Here is a 15,933-nt window from a genome sequence, read left to right as displayed (position 1 = left end):
GATGGTATGGATGGTGCGATTATTCGGCTCACCGGTGTTGACGTTGTGGGATCACGGCCGTGTTGTGGTTGCAAGAGGGAAGCGGAGGAGGAAGCTGAGGTTAAAATCCAAGTGAAGTCCACGGATTTTTTTTTAGGGTTGCGGCCTCAGGCCAAGACCATTCTAGCGCGCGGACCATCCGCAACGACCTCCGATTGAGAGCAGAACAGGGCGCCCGTCATCCAACAGCATCAACTACATCCTCCCTCGCCAACAGCACCATCCAAAGGAACCCTTCAAACCCATCAAACCCCACACAGCACCGTCGAGATGGCCACTGATCTTTGGTAAGCCCCATCGATACGCCGCCGCCGCTCCGCCGCGAAGAGGGAGATCCAACGTGGAGCTCCCTCTACGTGTAGCAAAGCCGCCCTTCGGCATCTCCGCTGGCGACGACAACGCCTTCCTACATACAATGAGCCATCTCAGCTAACAGCTCTCTTTCCGCAGTCCCGTGTATGCCGTAAGTGCCATCAAATCCGTCCTCGAGGATCTCCATCTCCTGCCTTGCCACTCCCCCATCCGCCGTCGTAACAGAGCCATAGCCCTCCATCGAGAACACAGACTWGGAAGACGTGCTTTATCAGGGGCATGGCACAGGAACCATGGAGATGCTAGAAGGAACACAACGCTGACAGCGAAACTAGCCCTTCTTCGGCGCGATGGGTTGCACCAGCGCCATCGTCTTTACCTGCTTCGGTGCCGCATACGGAACCGCAAAGGCTGGTGTTGGTATCTCCTCCATGGGTGTCCTCAGGCCCGACTTGATCGTGAAGAGTATGTGACACTTCCCGGCGATGCGTCCCGAGCTGCGCTTTGCATGCTCTGGTCGAACGAATGGCAGAGCGGGCATCTAACCACACCGCAGACATCATTCCCGTCATTATGGCTGGTATCATTGCCATTTACGGCCTGGTCGTATCAGTCTTGATCTCCAACAACCTGCAACAGCAGACCTCGCTCTTCACGGGATTCATCCAGCTGGGCGCAGGTCTCTCTGTCGGTCTTTCTGGTCTCGCTGCCGGCTTTGCCATTGGCATTGTCGGTGACGCTGGTGTCCGTGGTACCGCACAGCAGCCACGGTTGTTCGTCGGAATGATTTTGATTCTCATTTTCGCCGAAGTCTTGGGTAAGCTTTGATATCTATTGCAAGCCACGGGTCGATACCAATACTGACTTAATCCAGGTCTTTACGGTCTCATTGTTGCTCTGCTCATGAACTCTCGCGCAGGCGCAGACGCCAGCCAATGCTAAGCTATGGCGGACGACAGAATCATCGCGCGAAGACAAGAAATCACGATCACATAAGCGCGCAGACACGACTTGAAGACGCACAACATATACAGACTGCCTGGTAGAGGGCCAGTGGTGGCATCGAGCTTCCGCGATTGCTCTTTGCAGGCGGCCTGCTTGCATCTTGTTGCGTTAATAAACRGTGTGCAGGGGCACATCGACTCAGCATGTAGTTGTACATTTTGACAGCAGCGGCCGGCGTTCGAGAAGAATCCAGTAGACATTTGTATGTAAGGGATTCCTTGCAATGGACCTTGACGAGTGCATCATCCCCCCGTAAGAGAAAGCTGTGCTTCCCGCCTCCCGCCCCAGCTTTCGCCCAACTTTCATCCGCCCGAATTTCGTATCTCGGACCCAAGCGTCATAGCGAGTCGAGCTTCCGTCAAAATGTCCAGACCACGCTACCACCCAGCACGATTGCAGCAAGAAACAATCCATGTCTGGGCATCTGCAAGCATGCCGGATTTGGAGGCTCAATATGGACAAGTCACCATGGTACTTATCACCGTGATAAGTACCATTTCACGGCTGTAATGCGGATGTGCGGGTACCAAAGCGCTCTGCCCCTCACCCCACCAGGAACATGTCATCGGGAAGCTGGGAAGACAACAATCCATCAATAATCACCGTGAGGAGTAAAACGAAGTTTTTTCACACCTTCCCCTCCTCTGCTTACCCTCACCCATTTGAACTACTGTTCGCCCATCAAGGTCACCAATCTCCATCACACCACCCATCACTTTGAACCGACTACAACAGCATTGAAAATGTCTTCCACCGAGGGCAAGTCAATCACCTGCAAGGCCGCCGTTGCCTGGGAAGCTGGCAAAGACCTGAGCATTGAGGATGTTGAGGTGCTCCCTCCTCGTGCTCACGAAGTCCGGATACAGGTCCACTACACTGGTGTCTGCCATACCGATGCGTACATGCTGAGTGGAAAGGACCCCGAGGGTGCTTTCCCGGTCATCGCCGGCCACGAAGGTGCTGGCGTTGTGGAAAGCATTGGCGAGGGCGTTACGAATGTGAAGGTCGGCGACACTGTTGTTGCTCTTTAGTAAGTGAGACATGAATCTATGAGTGAGGTCGTCCATCTGGGGAGACCTTGATGGTCGGTGCGACTTCGCACGTGGGAGGCTGGACAACCATCATATCAAGTACCAATACTGACTTCACTTCCCTCACAGCACACCAGAATGCAAAGAGTGCAAGTTCTGCAAGTCCGGAAAGACCAACCTTTGCGGAAAGATTCGTGCCACTCAGGGTAAGGGTGTCATGCCTGATGGCACCTCTCGCTTCAAGTGCAAGGGCAAGGACCTGCTGCACTTCATGGGATGCTCCACATTTTCCCAGTACACCGTCGTTGCAGACATTTCCGTTGTCGCCGTCACTGACAAGGCACCCATGGACCGAACTTGCTTGCTAGGCTGTGGTATCACCACTGGTTACGGCGCAGCAACCATCACTGCTGGAAGAGACGGAGTTCAGGCGGGCGACAATGTGGCTGTCTTTGGTGCAGGATGTGTTGGTCTCAGTGTCATCCAGGGTGCTGCCAGCAGGAAGGCAGGCAAGATCATCGTTGTCGACGTGAACGACTCGAAGAGGGAGTGGGCAAGCAAGTTCGGTGCAACAGACTTTGTCAACCCATCGAAAGATCTGAAGGAAGGCGAGAACATCCAGACACGTCTGACAGAGATGACCGACGGAGGCTGCGATTACACATTCGACTGCACGGGCAACGTCCACGTCATGCGTTCCGCGCTCGAGGCTTGCCACAAGGGCTGGGGAGAGAGCATCATCATTGGTGTTGCTGCTGCAGGCCAGGAGATCGCCACGAGACGTGAGTTTGCCCACAATGACTGGATACCTTGGGATGTATACTGATACCTAATTTTAGCATTCCAACTCGTTACCGGTCGTGTCTGGAAGGGATGTGCTTTCGGTGGTGTCAAGGGTCGTAGCCAGATGGGCGGTCTCATCGATGACTACATGAGTGGCAAGCTCAAGGTCGACGAGTTCATCACCCATCGCCAGAACTTGAGCGGCATCAACGATGCCTTCCATGACATGCATGCAGGCGACTGCATTCGCTGCGTGGTGGACATGAGGAAGCTGTAGAGACCTGCAAGTCTCGGATTGAAATGAAGGCATGGAACCCGTGAAAGCGGGTCTGCTGTAAGCAGTGATTAGAAGTGCTCGACGAAGTCTCTGAATTGAATCATGACAAATGAATAGCCCAAAGTTCGCAGCCGTATGTACGAAACTTCTTGACTGTTCAGTTCTTTCCCGTAGATGTCTCCCTTGGCTCGTGGAAGAGATTCTTGCTGGTTGATCCAATGCCTAAGTGACGCAGACTCGTCTTAGATACATAGCTCTTCTCTACCGACATGATGAACAGACGATCACAGAACGTATCCCAACCATGCCGATTCTCAACGACGACGCAAGATTTCGTTCAAAAAGGAACTCATCCTCGACAGCATAACGACTTCATCATAAGGGCGAGGCAGTTGTGGCTTGCCAGCTCGGTTCAGGGGCACCAACGAGAAAAGCATTGATGTACATACTTCGAAACAAGACTTCATTTGGATACGGTGGGAAACCTCTCCATTAGTACAGTAGCTTAACACATTGCGAAGAAAATATGTTGGTCCAAACAGTTGGTGCTGTGTGCGAAGGCGCCTGTTACTTATATCTTGCAGCCCCTGATCCCTCGCAACGGAGAATGAGTGAGCAGAAATGTAGCATTGGAATCACGATAGCAATACATCCAAGATGACAATCTTAAAGAGTACAAATCGAAGTGCAACATGGGAAGCAATAACTCAAAGTTTCTGGAGTCATTTGGAGAGTTAATGTCTGCTACCCCAACCCTTACCCTAGTATCAATTTCCCTGAGTATAGTTGAGAAGAAGGGCAGTCTATTATGATGTTCACATCTGTTTGGCATCGCGTAGGAACTTGTGATACGTACGTGACATCTCGGATGATGCTTTTAGATATGTTGTTGTATTTTAAGCCTCGTATAGACCTCACTTTAGAGAGATGGAGACTTGTCGAGTTTCTTAAGCCTCCCTCGCTTGGCCCATTCCGAAAGTGAGCCGTCTACGGATGTTCTAACCTACTGTAATTCATCGGGTGAGGGTCGTTCTAGAAACGACTACTTGTACCTAAGGGACCGGAGTTGAAAATGTTGGCACGTTAGTACACGGTCTCTTGCCTAAGCGTTCATAATGTACACAGGAAGCTTCACTAAGGAGTAGGGAGAAGCGTCGAGAATAGGAGACTGAGATAGAGGGGAGGGGCGGAGCCATCAGGGTCACCTGCTAAACTGCTTTTCTAAAGTGGAAAGTAGGATGCTCTTGGCGCTATATTTTTCATCCTCCTCTAGACAGGGCTCCGACTAGGAGAGGGGGGAAAGGGCGGAGCAGGCAAGGACCGGTAGATGAGAGACTACCGCGGCCGCGGCCTAAGGTGGTAGCGGCGAGAGGATTTTCTTTGGGCACAGGACTCTCCCGACCGAGGGTCACCGATCGGACGTCGTCGAGGGCAATTGCACTGAGAATGGCGCCATGATACTCTCCCTACTCTTGATCAGACTCGACATAGTGAGGACGGGGTGTGTGTAGCTGAAGAAAGACGTAGGCGGAGCGGCGGACATGATCAGTTTATGTCCATGGCTTCCGTCAATCTACGTGGATGTCTCCTCTTCCTTTGCCTAGCCTGRGTCTCTCCTGTTAGTCAGAAATGGCCCCAGCAGACCCGAACGAAGATACGATGGTTTTCAACCCAGCCATGCCATCTCCATGCTGATGCAGCTACTCTTAGCAGTATGAAAAGTCGCGATCTCAGAGAGAGGCATTTCGGGTGGTCGACATGGTCAATGACTGCCTGCAGCTCGCGCTACTTTGCGTGAAGGCCTCATCTTCACAGGGTGAATGTCTCTTCCTAGTCAGGTGCCGCCCCAGTATGCTGATCAGAAAAATACCATGTCTCCCAAGTTCGCTCTGCAATGACCACGCTCATGCAGCTACTATTAGCAGTATCAATCTCAAGCCGCCACAGGAGACGCTGATTCGGAGTGCGGGTTCTGTCAGCTTCATTCACTTACCGTTACCCCCACCCCACTACCACACACACTAGTTTCCTTCTTTCTCGCTCTTCTTTCTCTCTTCAGCACCAACAACGCCACCAAAATGGCGACCCCGGAGAGCGACAATCACACAGGTAAGCTTTTTTCCTTGGGCGCGTTGAAACAGAGGGCCTCGGGGGCATTCGGCGGCAGCAGCAGCAGACAAAAGAGGCGCCCAGCCTCGATGATGAACATCAGCGTCGTGAGAGAGGATGAGGGAGGAGTGCCTTCGGGCGTGAAGATGGATCTTGTGCCGCTGGACCAAGCACCGCCGCCGCTGCAGAACTGGCTGGCGAAGAAAAAGAGGGAATCCATCAACTACAGCGTAAGTTTTGCGACATTTCGGGCTTTTCAACACCCAACAACTGATGAAATAGTGCTCAATCCACACGGATTCTTCAAAAGACTTCAATGCGGCGATGGAAGAATGCAAGCAAACGGTGCTGGAAGCGGGTGGAAACATACTGGACCTCACTTACCCAGGTGGTTTTCTGTAAGTCCCTACTCATCAACACCATCATACCCGATACTCACGTTCGCAGCTACGACATGTCCTTCGCCAAACACCCAAACCCTCTCGACAGCCTCGACCAGACCGCGGGCGGTGGCCACATCATAGTCGAACCGTACCCAGCCGGAATGATTCCTCACCCACACCCTCTCCGCGCGAATCCACCGCGAATCAGGTCGGGAATAGCAACCAGCATTTTGGAGCACATGCACCGCTTCGGACTCGCGGAAAACCCGCATCCATGCAACGGCCGCGACAAGCCATGCCTCCCTAGCTGCAGATACCACTGCACCAGCAACATTCGCCAGCGCCCAGAGTCGATGATGATATTTACCCGAACGGAAGACATGACCGCGCCTGTCAGCAGCTCACCTCCGCGACTGGAGCCCACGAAGCGAACCAGCGTGATCCGCATGGAAGACATCTTCGAGAGAGCTCAGGCTGCTTTCTCGCCTCTGCGACTGAAGCGCAACTCAATCAATCTGAGCCGCATGGTTGAACAAGACGACACCCTTACCTGGCTCGATGATCAGGAGACGGTGAAGCAGTTTGAGAAGGAATCCAGCGACGGAATGAAGATGGAGAGAGGAAAGCGCGCGCGACCAACCCCGATATTTGGCACAGTGGAGAACAATCACTACGTTGCCAACTGCAGACCACCGATATCGCGTCGCTCAAGCTCCTTGAAGCAGACTGATAGGGCATCTTCAGAAGCAAAGAACCAGATGTCTCGGAGAGACTCCATCGTCACGGCCGTACAGMAGCTATCGAGTCCAATCATCCAGCCGCAGACTCCGCTAGCATCTGTCGAGCTGCACAGCCCAAGCTCGATTGGTCGCCCATTCCGAGCGTCAACCTCTCCAAACAACGAGCCTCCGAGCCCAATGTACTCAGATCTCAGCTCCGAAAACATTCTGGAACTTCAGAAGAGGTTGACAGACATCCGGGAGGGTTTAAGCGGCAGATAGCCCATCAAACCAGCAAGCTGCTAGGAATAGGAGGAGACTGATGTGTCGTCGAGAGAACCGAAGAGCACTGCACAGGGACGTGAACGCGCTCAGTCCCAAGATATTCTGAAGAGAAGAGATTGTCAGCAACTGTTCGACAATCGAGGTAACTTCAGTCAAAGAAAGCGTCCGTAACAGTAGGAGCAATGAAATGAGATCCGAGAACTCACCCGAGCATGATGCCTGCACCAGCAGCCATGGCGGCGAATTGTAATCCCATGCTCTTCAGCTCTTTCCACCGGTTTGGTCCTGTTTCAAGCATCTCGGGAATGACGCCGACTGTTCCGACGTAGAGGAATGTGCCGGCAGTGAAAGGAAGCAGTAGATCTCCCCACTGCAAGCTTGTGCCCAACAAACCAACATTCCCTTGACCTGAAGCAATAGCAGCGGCAGCAGAAACGGAGTTGCCGCCAAGTTCTTGCACCGCGATTCCAATGACAGTGCCCAGCACCGCTCCAAGTGCGGTGAAGAATTGCAATCCCATGGCCATCTTCTTGCTCATTCCTCCCTGAATCAAGAGCGCGAAATCACCGACCTCGTGAGGGATCTCGTGACAGAACACAGCCAGCGTAGTAGTGGCTCCAATGGTTGGAGATGCATAGAATGAGGATGACATGGCAAGACCGTCTGTGATGTTGTGTGTGAAGTCCGCGATGATGTTCAAGTAGGCAGAGAGCTTGACGGATGGCTTGGGATCTTCCGTTCTAGCGGTGCTTGCCACATCTGATGCCTTGGAGGCGGCATCTGGTTTACGTTGACGAAGCGAGGATTCGTCCTTGCTGGTAGCAGTGGTGGATGCTACGGCAGGGGTATCATGGGTGGAACCGTGATCGTGAGAGTGGCCTGCACCGCCCGTAGCAATTCTCAGTCCCTTGTCCATGGCCACGAATGTAACGAACCCTATCATGATGGCCACACCAAGCAAAAGATTCTTGTTGGGCTCGACCAAAACGGCACGAACCTCTCCCTCTGGCACTTCTCCCAAAAAGATCTCAGGGAGCAAGTGGAAGAGTGTGTCTCCAAGCAGTCCGCCCACCGCGAAAGCTACCATTACATTCAGGCTGGACGGATCAATGTTGGGTGGACAGAGGGCAAGCAAGAAGTTGGGAGGGCCAGAAATGTATAGCGTGCCCATGAGAGCATTGTAAGCCGGACTGGTGAAGGGGAAGAGCACACGGAAGCTCTCCTGGAGGAACGAGGCGTGGACGGGTTCGTGTTCAGTCTTATGGGCGACGAGCGCTTCGATGATGGGGCATTGCTGGTACGTTGTCAGGACGTGTCAATCTCCAAGCAGAATTGAGGTCGTGGCAAAGATAATTGCACCAACATCGTGTGGGAAATGTGCATTGGGTTCCGTCTGGGCTCACCTGTAGCTGTTCTTCGATTTCCTGAGTGCTGAGCGAAGCTACGTTGACGTTTGGCGGCGTGACTTTTTCGCCGTATCCACCGCAGACGAAGCAGAGCAAAGCCACAAGGGCAAAGATTGCAAATTGACGCGCCATGCTTGTGTTTAGATGGGTGAATCTCAAGGACGATGAGAGAAAGAGGGCAATAGAAGAGGTGTTGGACGATATGCTCCACATACTCCGTACGGAGAGCGCGATTGAACCGATTGGACCCCTACCGCTTGTTACGCGAGATAAGGTTTATGCGGGCGAAGCAATCGGACTTTTTCTCGAACGGGCTCGTCTTCAATTCAACGCACATCAATCTCCAGGTCTATCTGCACAACCTCCGCCACGATGGGTCGAGAATTGCAGAAGAAGAAGAATCGGTCGTCGATCAGCAAAGTCAAGCACAAGCCCAAGTCCAAGAAGAGACTTTTGCACCATCCCATCGTCGCCGAGAACTGGGACAAAAGCCTCACATTTGCGCAAAACTATGCGCGGCTGGGTCTCACAGCAAAGCTCAACAAGAGCACTGGTGGTACCGACAAGAAAGTGTCAGATGTGCAGCGTGAGGCAGCGGGAGAGCGAAATGCATTTTCTGCAGGCCGCGATCCACTGAATATCGCCTCAACTTCAAGGCGCAATGAAAAGCTCGATGTCACTGAGGCCAAGATCGAGAGGGACCCCGAGACTGGTGAAATCTTGAGAATTATCGAGCAGGGCGGAGGTGCGAGGGCCAACCCTTTAAACGATCCACTCAACGATCTGGATTCGGACGATTCTTCGGATGGCGAGGAGATTCTGAGCTTACGGAACCAGCATGGCAACACAGATAGTGCCGTGGGAGGAGCTGCGAGTGGGAAGACGGAGACAGTGCGCAAGCTGGAGGCGGCAGCGAATCGGCCTGTGCAAAAGTACAAGCGCAGACAACCCGAGGGCGAGGTGGCTTTCATCGAGGAACTGGTTGCAAAGTACGGAGAAGATTACGGCAAGATGGCGCGGGATACAAAGATCAACTATATGCAAAGGAGCGAGGGTGATCTAAAGAAGCGGATCAAAAAGTGGCGGGAGAGCGGAGGCAGGATTGATTGAACAATCAGTGTCGGACTACAAATTGATTTGAAAATCGGCTTGAAGCACGCCATACGCTTGCCGAAGTGGAACAGGGGATCTTCTCGTGCGCTGGTTGTGTTATTTTGCCTGGGTCACACGCAAGACTGCCCTCACGTGGGCAACGGGCAAACAAAGCAATCGGGTCCGCCTGCTTAGCTCCAAGCCTGGAGCGGCAATTGCTGATAGGATGACCTCCGCGACGTGCTTCGAGGCACTGATTTGACGGAGACGTGAAGGACAAAGTGCAGCGGCAGCAGCGAAGACATCAATTTGCTCCAACAAAACTGTGGATCGCTGGTAACTGCTGCTTCACGAGAGGACGTATAGAGCACCTTTTGTAATTGTGTGATAAACGCACATTGCATTGAAGAAGGCAATAAATAGAGCACGATGAACGAGCTGTTGATCGTGAAAAAGTCCTCTGACCTGGTGTCAGGTCATGCTGATTCTAATTGTCCCAAAATGCATCCAAACACCAAGTCGTGCGCTGTAGACCTTGTGCGCCATCCAGTGCCATGCAACGCCATGCTTCCCATAGATCTGTGGGAAGACTCATCTAAACATCCCGTATCTAGTCAGTGATTTAATGATCCTCCACGTCGCTCTAAATATCCCATATCCAGTCAGTAATTTAAAGATCCTCGACATCGCTTTCGTCTACTCGTTCTTCGGCCTTTTGYCGATTCTCCTCCTCCATTTCCCGGTAGGTAGCATAGCTCAGAAGCAGAAATGCGAAGATGATGAGACATCCACCTGCCACAGCAGCTCCGGTTAATGGACTGTAAAGCGGCGGCGGCAATATTTGATCGCAAAGCGCGACCAAGAATATGGTTAAGAGCGCAGCGACCGAGCTTAGAACTGGCGATGTGAGCGAGATCAAGACCAGAAAGGAACCGCTAAAGGTAGCATTTGACAAAACAGATACGATGAGCATCCACGCAGCCTCTCCACGAGGTAGCTCAAAGGTCTCGATCCCTGTGATGTGGAGGATTGGGATCGGAATCCACAGCACCAGCAGCGTAAAGACGCCAATCATGGAGCCAAACGTGTTGGCGAAAAGCATGCCTCGTGTAGGAGAACAGTGCTCCGGCGGGCATGCAACCCGTTTGTATAGAACCTCGTAAAAGCCGTAGAGCACGCTTCCAACACCAATGACGAGGTTACCAAGAGCCCGATTAGATGCTTCTGAGTTATCCGGTGCTGACGGGCCCCCAGCTCCGCCTCCAGACTTGTTCCCATGCTTTGCTGTCGCGGCATCGCCATATGCTACCACCAATACGCCTACGATAGCGATCCCTACAGCAACGACCTTACCCAAGCGAAGCTTTTCGTGCAGAATTGGGACTGCAAAAGCATATGCAAAGAACGCTGAGCAGTTGTAGATGGCCGTCAGGTCGGAAGCAGTGGTGAGATCCACTGCCACGTACCAGCTCCCACCAGCAACAGTCAGGGCACATGTTACAAAAGCTGTAGTGCGCATGAAATATGGCCAGGGAGACTTCTTCTGAAGGTGGGGTGGAATATTCAAGGTTTGATGCTCGATCATTTGCGCTGTCGACCGAAGTATGGATACATGTCGTCTCCAGAAGGCATCCCAGGGCTGATTCCACTTTTGCAACCGCAGTATCAAGAGCTGCACCACCCACAACACTGACCACGAGCCGTGGGTCATGTACAGCATACAATATGGCTTGGTCCAGTGTAGGTCATGCTGGATGTATACCGCCGTCTCCGTCTGTACGGCGAAACTGACGAGACTTATGAGCAGGAAGCATGCAGCATATGTATATCGTTTCCGGGTATCTCCCTTATCCTCTGCTAATTCTGGATCCCTCTCTMTGAAGCGTGCTGTAGAGCGACGACGGCCTAGGGAGGGCCGCGTAGGCGACTCATAATCTTGGTGCTTGTCTCCCGCGAGCAAAGGTTGCGCCTGATGTGAATTCGAACCTCGCGGCGCTTCACGTAGATCTGATGGCATGTTCTCTTCAAGGTCGTCGTCCCAGTCCTCAAATCCGTCGTCGTCGGCGTCGAACTTGTCTGGATGGGGGAGCTCAGTGAATGGACTGGAAAATCGCGAGGTGTCCCTGCTGGCTTCGGAATCGGCGTTTAGGTGGCTCTGGTCAGGAGACAGCGACGAGGCGGACTCATGTGGAGGGCCGGAGCGGGATGCTTTATCATGAGGCATAGAAGCGATGGTCCCCCATGTGACCCGGATCGGTTATCTTGAGGCGGCGTGCGATCAGATGCAATTGTCCACCTGGGCTCCTGGAATCCCTGGACCCTTCCCCGGATCTATTTTTGAGCCCCGATTTGGTCGCCTCAGGCAGCAATGCTGCAAGCTCCCCGCTCCCTCCGATCACGGCTCTGCTGCATCATCAAAATGCTGCCACTATCAACTCCACTTCTGCTATCCTCTCCGGGAGATACATGTCAAGACCACTACATGTACTTCAAGTGATCCCCAGACTAGTGAATTCTAGACGCACATTCACCAACACATTGTCCGCCAAGATGCCACTCATTACAGGAACTGGCAAGCCTCGCGTCATCCTTGGGACAATGACCTTTGGACCAGACGAGAAGACTGGAGCACGAATTACATCTCTTGACGACTACAAAAAGGCTCTCGACTACTTCCAAGGTCAGGGTTACAATGAGATTGATACCGCGAGAGTTTATGTAGGTGGAAAACAGGAAGCATGGACTCGTGATGCTGGCTGGAAAGAGCGAGGTCTCACTCTGGCAACCAAGTGGTATCCACATACTGCTGGCGCCCATACCGGCCAGAAGATCGAGGAGATGCTCAACAAGTCTCTTTCCGAACTTGGCACCGACTGTGTTGACATTTTTTACCTTCATGCTGCCGATCGTTCGCTGCCCTTCACGGAGCCATTGAAGAAGCTCAATGAACTCCACAAAGCTGGCAAATTCGTCAACCTTGGCCTCTCTAATTTTACTGCGTTCGAAGTCGCGGAAATCGTGATGTAAATCCAGGTCTCTGTTTCTTTAAATGCAGGTCTATGCTAACTTGAGTTAGGCACTGCAAATACAACGACTGGGTGCGTCCAACGATATACCAGGGCATGTACAATGCCATTCAGCGTGCCATTGAGCCCGAATTGATCCCAGTCTGCCGGAGATACGGCATCGATATTGTCGTGTACAACCCGATCGCAGGCGGTGTTCTCTCTGGCAAGTACAAGACCAATGAAATCCCTGCTGAAGGTCGTTACTCCAACACCAACGAGGTTGTCGGGAAGAGCTACCGGGCGAGATACTTCCAGGACGCAACATTCGACGCACTTCGACTCATTGAGCCGGTAGTAGAGAAGCACAATTTGACGCTCCTGGAGGTAGCATTCCGATGGCTGATCCACCACTCCAAGCTGAAGATTTCCGATGGCAACGATGGCATAATCATCGGAATGTCAAGCCAAGCACAGTTGGAGTCCAACTTGAAGGACATCGAAAAGGGACCGCTCCCAGAGGATGTCCTCAAGGCGCTCGATGAAGCATGGTTGGTAACGAAACCAACCGCTGCAAATTACTGGCACTTGGATCTCAAATACACTTACGACACGGTCAAAGCTCTATTCTAGATGGCGAAATGTAGCAGAGACGACGCGCGGCAACCATGTCGAGGAATAGAGTCAAGCGATGCCCCCCACGGGTTAGACGCATATATTTGCAACCCCACAAAAACAAGTGAATGATTCCACGTGCGTGCATCACGTGCGACTTCCACATCCGTGTCTTACATTTTGATCCCGCGCCCCGAACAGCCAAAAGGGTCACCTGCATGTATATAGAACACATTTGCACGCCCCGGACCATCACACCCTCTACATTTACTACATTCGTCCAGCTGTCCGAATAAGCAGCACGAGCACATACATCTCTTTGACGGAAAATTTCCAGGCTTAACCCTTCGTCATTTCTGCTTTTTCTTCACTTTTCTTTTTCCAAACCCCGTCGCTCATTTCCGTCAAGTCTTCGCAAGCATCTCATAATGTCAACACACGCTCACGCTCACACTCACCCCCACGCCCATCACGTCCGTTTCAACGACGAGTTCGCCCCTTCAGGCTTTACTCTCCGTCTGAAATTAGGACCCGCCCACCAACCGACCTACATCATCAAGATCTGTGTGTCGTTCATTCCAGGACGCATGCCCAGAATCCAAGTCAAGACTGCCAAAGCGAAACCGAAGAGGAGACACAACGGCTGGTATGGAAACGCCGATGGAAGGACGCGCTGAAATCGAAATCGCTCGTCATCATGCTCATGGGTATGGACTCCATCGAAACGCCAAACGCCAGTCTCCACAACAGGACTTCGTCATTCACCGACCATTCGCGCCATCCGCTCTCGCATCCGCGCCCCCGTTTGCTGGCTCGTCATCATTCCCGCCAGTCAGATAGTCTGCACGCTCCGCATCCTCGTATTCCTTGATCAAGTCCATAACGACCTCTCGACACTCATCGAATTCCCCGAACCCGTCCCGGAAAGGCTCGTGGCGTTTGTACTGCTCCAGGAACGCGTTTCGTTTTCGCAAAGGGTCGTACTGCTTGACGATTCGCTTGAAGAGGGTGGCGATGCCTGTGTGATTAGCCAGCATGAGTCCAGAGACTCGCGGAGGTGCGCGAGTTGTGTAGGGGGGTTGCATGTATGGCGATGTGCGAGTCAGTGCAACTTGAATGCTGGCTGGACCCCAGGGAATGAAGGAGGCGAGATTACGCTCTCTTATACGAAGCAGCGATTTGTGAACCTAGTGGGCGTTAATTCGGGGTTTTGATGAGGATATCTTGCAAGCTTACGTCTGTTGGGTCGGCTTCGCCCATGATGATATTCAAGATTGAGATATAGCAACTGGTTTTGGTAGTTTTCGCTTCGATCATTTGGTTCTTCGGCTGTAGCAGACGCCTCATCACATCCAGCACAGTAGTTTTCCTCACCGTTTTCGCGGCCTCTACGTTGTCGCCAGTGAAGGGAGTGTAGCTTGTCTGCAAGAAGTGGCACCTCGGTGWCGGGATCAGACTCGCTACAATTCCGACCAGATCGTTATGCATGTAGCCGGGATATCTCAGTGTTGTGGTTGCTGCGGACATGACCGTGCTTGCCAGTTGATTCGTTTGTGAGAATGATGGTTCTTGCACGTGCAATGTCTCCGCTGCAATCTTTGACAGTGCCCCGTTGTCGAGGACCACGACGGCATCAGCATTCTCGGTCAGTCGTCGTAGAGCGAGAAGCGAGTTGTAAGGCTGGACAACGACATCTCCGGTCTTTTCGGGGAAGACGGAATACGTCTGGATGATCTTCTTGGGAAAGCGGTCATTGAGCTGCTCGAGAAGGAAAGATCCCAGGCCAGATCCAGTACCACCAGCAATGGAATGCAGCAGCATGAAACCCTGGGTACGCTCCGTCAGTGTCTAATCGCAGCTCGAAATGCCGTGACCGAATTCAATTACCTCCAGACTGTCGCTGCCGTCTGCTTCACGGTCGATCATGTCCATCAGCTCATCCTGCGCCCTGCTTCCCATCTCGTATCCCTGCGCCCAGTTGTTGCCAGCTCCTGTGCCCTCCTTGTTCACGTACACATTTTCGGGATTGTAAATGTTCTTGTATGGCCCGCTTTGGATGCCGTTGATCACGCGAGGTTCCGTGTCCATGAGGATGGCACGGGGAATGTAGCGCGTATCGTCGGACTGGTAGAAGAAGACATCTTTGCGGTCGCCGCCCTCGGTCGCAAAGTCCTCGAGATTGCCATTTTGGTCAATCCCATGCTCCTGGCAGAGTCGCTGCCAGAATTGTGAGCCAACTGAGAGGTCATCTGTCAGGAAGATGCTGAATGATTGGCTGAGCTGTTACATACCACTGTTTCCACACTGACCCGCCTGGAGCGTGATGATCTCTCGCGGCATGGTGTGTGTTGGTCGAGACGCGGTGGACGTGAGAGGCACATCTACATGTGGTTACATGCTTTCCCCACCCCACCGAAAGCGCGACGCGGTGTAAATTCTGAAACGCGTGGGCCAAAAGCCGACATTTCCCGCACGTACGGCGCGTTTTTRAGAACAACTCTGCAACAATCCTTTTAGGCGATAGTGCGACGCTAGCATTATAGGGTATTAGAACCTCGGTAATTAAAGGTGTATTCCGTATAATAAGTAATAAGTAGCGTAATTTAATATGCGCGTATAATATCCTCGCTTTCCTTCTTTAAAGTAATTTTATTTAAGTCTACGATACCTAAGTAATAATAGTCTACGATACCTAAGTAATAATAGTAAGGATAAAGTAAAGGTATAATAGCATTACGCGGGTAGCTATATAACTCTCTATATAGGTAAGTAAGATCTCTAAAAGAGTAGTAGGATAAAGACCTACTACTCTTTTAGCGACTCTTATTAATATCTAAATACTAATATTAACACCTACTACTCCTACTACTAT

At 52.2% G+C, this 15,933-nt stretch overlaps 8 protein-coding genes; 5 read left to right on the top strand and 3 right to left on the bottom strand.

The window, feature by feature from the left end:
* Nucleotides 1-309: 309 nt before the first annotated feature.
* RCC_02753 (probable H+-transporting ATPase lipid-binding protein) lies at nucleotides 310-1,293 on the top strand (the record flags this gene model as incomplete). XM_023768044.1 has 5 exons in its annotated part: nucleotides 310-326; nucleotides 490-502; nucleotides 687-816; nucleotides 908-1,168; nucleotides 1,226-1,293. 5 exons carry the CDS (start codon nucleotides 310-312, stop codon nucleotides 1,291-1,293), a joined length of 489 nt encoding a protein of 162 aa, XP_023623812.1.
* An 806-nt stretch (nucleotides 1,294-2,099) lies between these two features.
* Nucleotides 2,100-3,447, top strand: RCC_02752 (probable alcohol dehydrogenase (FDH1); the record flags this gene model as incomplete). XM_023768043.1 has 3 exons in its annotated part: nucleotides 2,100-2,386; nucleotides 2,517-3,169; nucleotides 3,227-3,447. 3 exons carry the CDS (start codon nucleotides 2,100-2,102, stop codon nucleotides 3,445-3,447), a joined length of 1,161 nt encoding a protein of 386 aa, XP_023623811.1.
* Nucleotides 3,448-5,525: 2,078 nt separating this feature from the next.
* Nucleotides 5,526-6,940, top strand: RCC_02751 (uncharacterized protein; the record flags this gene model as incomplete). XM_023768042.1 has 3 exons in its annotated part: nucleotides 5,526-5,786; nucleotides 5,839-5,954; nucleotides 6,004-6,940. 3 exons carry the CDS (start codon nucleotides 5,526-5,528, stop codon nucleotides 6,938-6,940), a joined length of 1,314 nt encoding a protein of 437 aa, XP_023623810.1.
* An 89-nt stretch (nucleotides 6,941-7,029) lies between these two features.
* RCC_02750 (related to catecholamines up protein) lies at nucleotides 7,030-8,481 on the bottom strand (the record flags this gene model as incomplete). XM_023768041.1 has 3 exons in its annotated part: nucleotides 7,030-7,045; nucleotides 7,150-8,237; nucleotides 8,347-8,481. The coding sequence occupies 3 exons, from the start codon at nucleotides 8,479-8,481 to the stop codon at nucleotides 7,030-7,032; spliced, it is 1,239 nt and encodes a 412-aa protein (XP_023623809.1).
* A 240-nt stretch (nucleotides 8,482-8,721) lies between these two features.
* Nucleotides 8,722-9,459, top strand: RCC_02749 (related to Nucleolar protein 16; the record flags this gene model as incomplete). The annotated part of the gene is made up of 1 exon (XM_023768040.1): nucleotides 8,722-9,459. One exon carries the CDS (start codon nucleotides 8,722-8,724, stop codon nucleotides 9,457-9,459), a length of 738 nt encoding a protein of 245 aa, XP_023623808.1.
* A 652-nt stretch (nucleotides 9,460-10,111) lies between these two features.
* On the bottom strand, nucleotides 10,112-11,665 carry RCC_02748 (related to DUF6 domain protein; the record flags this gene model as incomplete). Its single annotated transcript, XM_023768039.1, has 1 exon — nucleotides 10,112-11,665. The coding sequence occupies one exon, from the start codon at nucleotides 11,663-11,665 to the stop codon at nucleotides 10,112-10,114; it is 1,554 nt and encodes a 517-aa protein (XP_023623807.1).
* Nucleotides 11,666-11,991: 326 nt separating this feature from the next.
* On the top strand, nucleotides 11,992-13,079 carry RCC_02747 (probable aflatoxin B1-aldehyde reductase GliO-like; the record flags this gene model as incomplete). XM_023768038.1 has 2 exons in its annotated part: nucleotides 11,992-12,464; nucleotides 12,518-13,079. 2 exons carry the CDS (start codon nucleotides 11,992-11,994, stop codon nucleotides 13,077-13,079), a joined length of 1,035 nt encoding a protein of 344 aa, XP_023623806.1.
* Nucleotides 13,080-13,822: 743 nt separating this feature from the next.
* On the bottom strand, nucleotides 13,823-15,401 carry RCC_02746 (probable tubulin gamma chain; the record flags this gene model as incomplete). XM_023768037.1 has 4 exons in its annotated part: nucleotides 13,823-14,248; nucleotides 14,298-14,888; nucleotides 14,949-15,298; nucleotides 15,353-15,401. The coding sequence occupies 4 exons, from the start codon at nucleotides 15,399-15,401 to the stop codon at nucleotides 13,823-13,825; spliced, it is 1,416 nt and encodes a 471-aa protein (XP_023623805.1).
* Between the last annotated feature and the right edge of the window lie 532 nt (nucleotides 15,402-15,933).

This window comes from Ramularia collo-cygni, assembly GCF_900074925.1.
Source record: "Ramularia collo-cygni strain URUG2 genome assembly, contig: RCC_scaffold03, whole genome shotgun sequence".
Classification (NCBI taxonomy): Eukaryota; Fungi; Ascomycota; class Dothideomycetes; order Mycosphaerellales; family Mycosphaerellaceae; genus Ramularia; species Ramularia collo-cygni.
The sequence above is the reverse complement of the archived record's forward strand: the minus strand, read 5'-3'. Positions and strand labels throughout refer to the sequence as shown.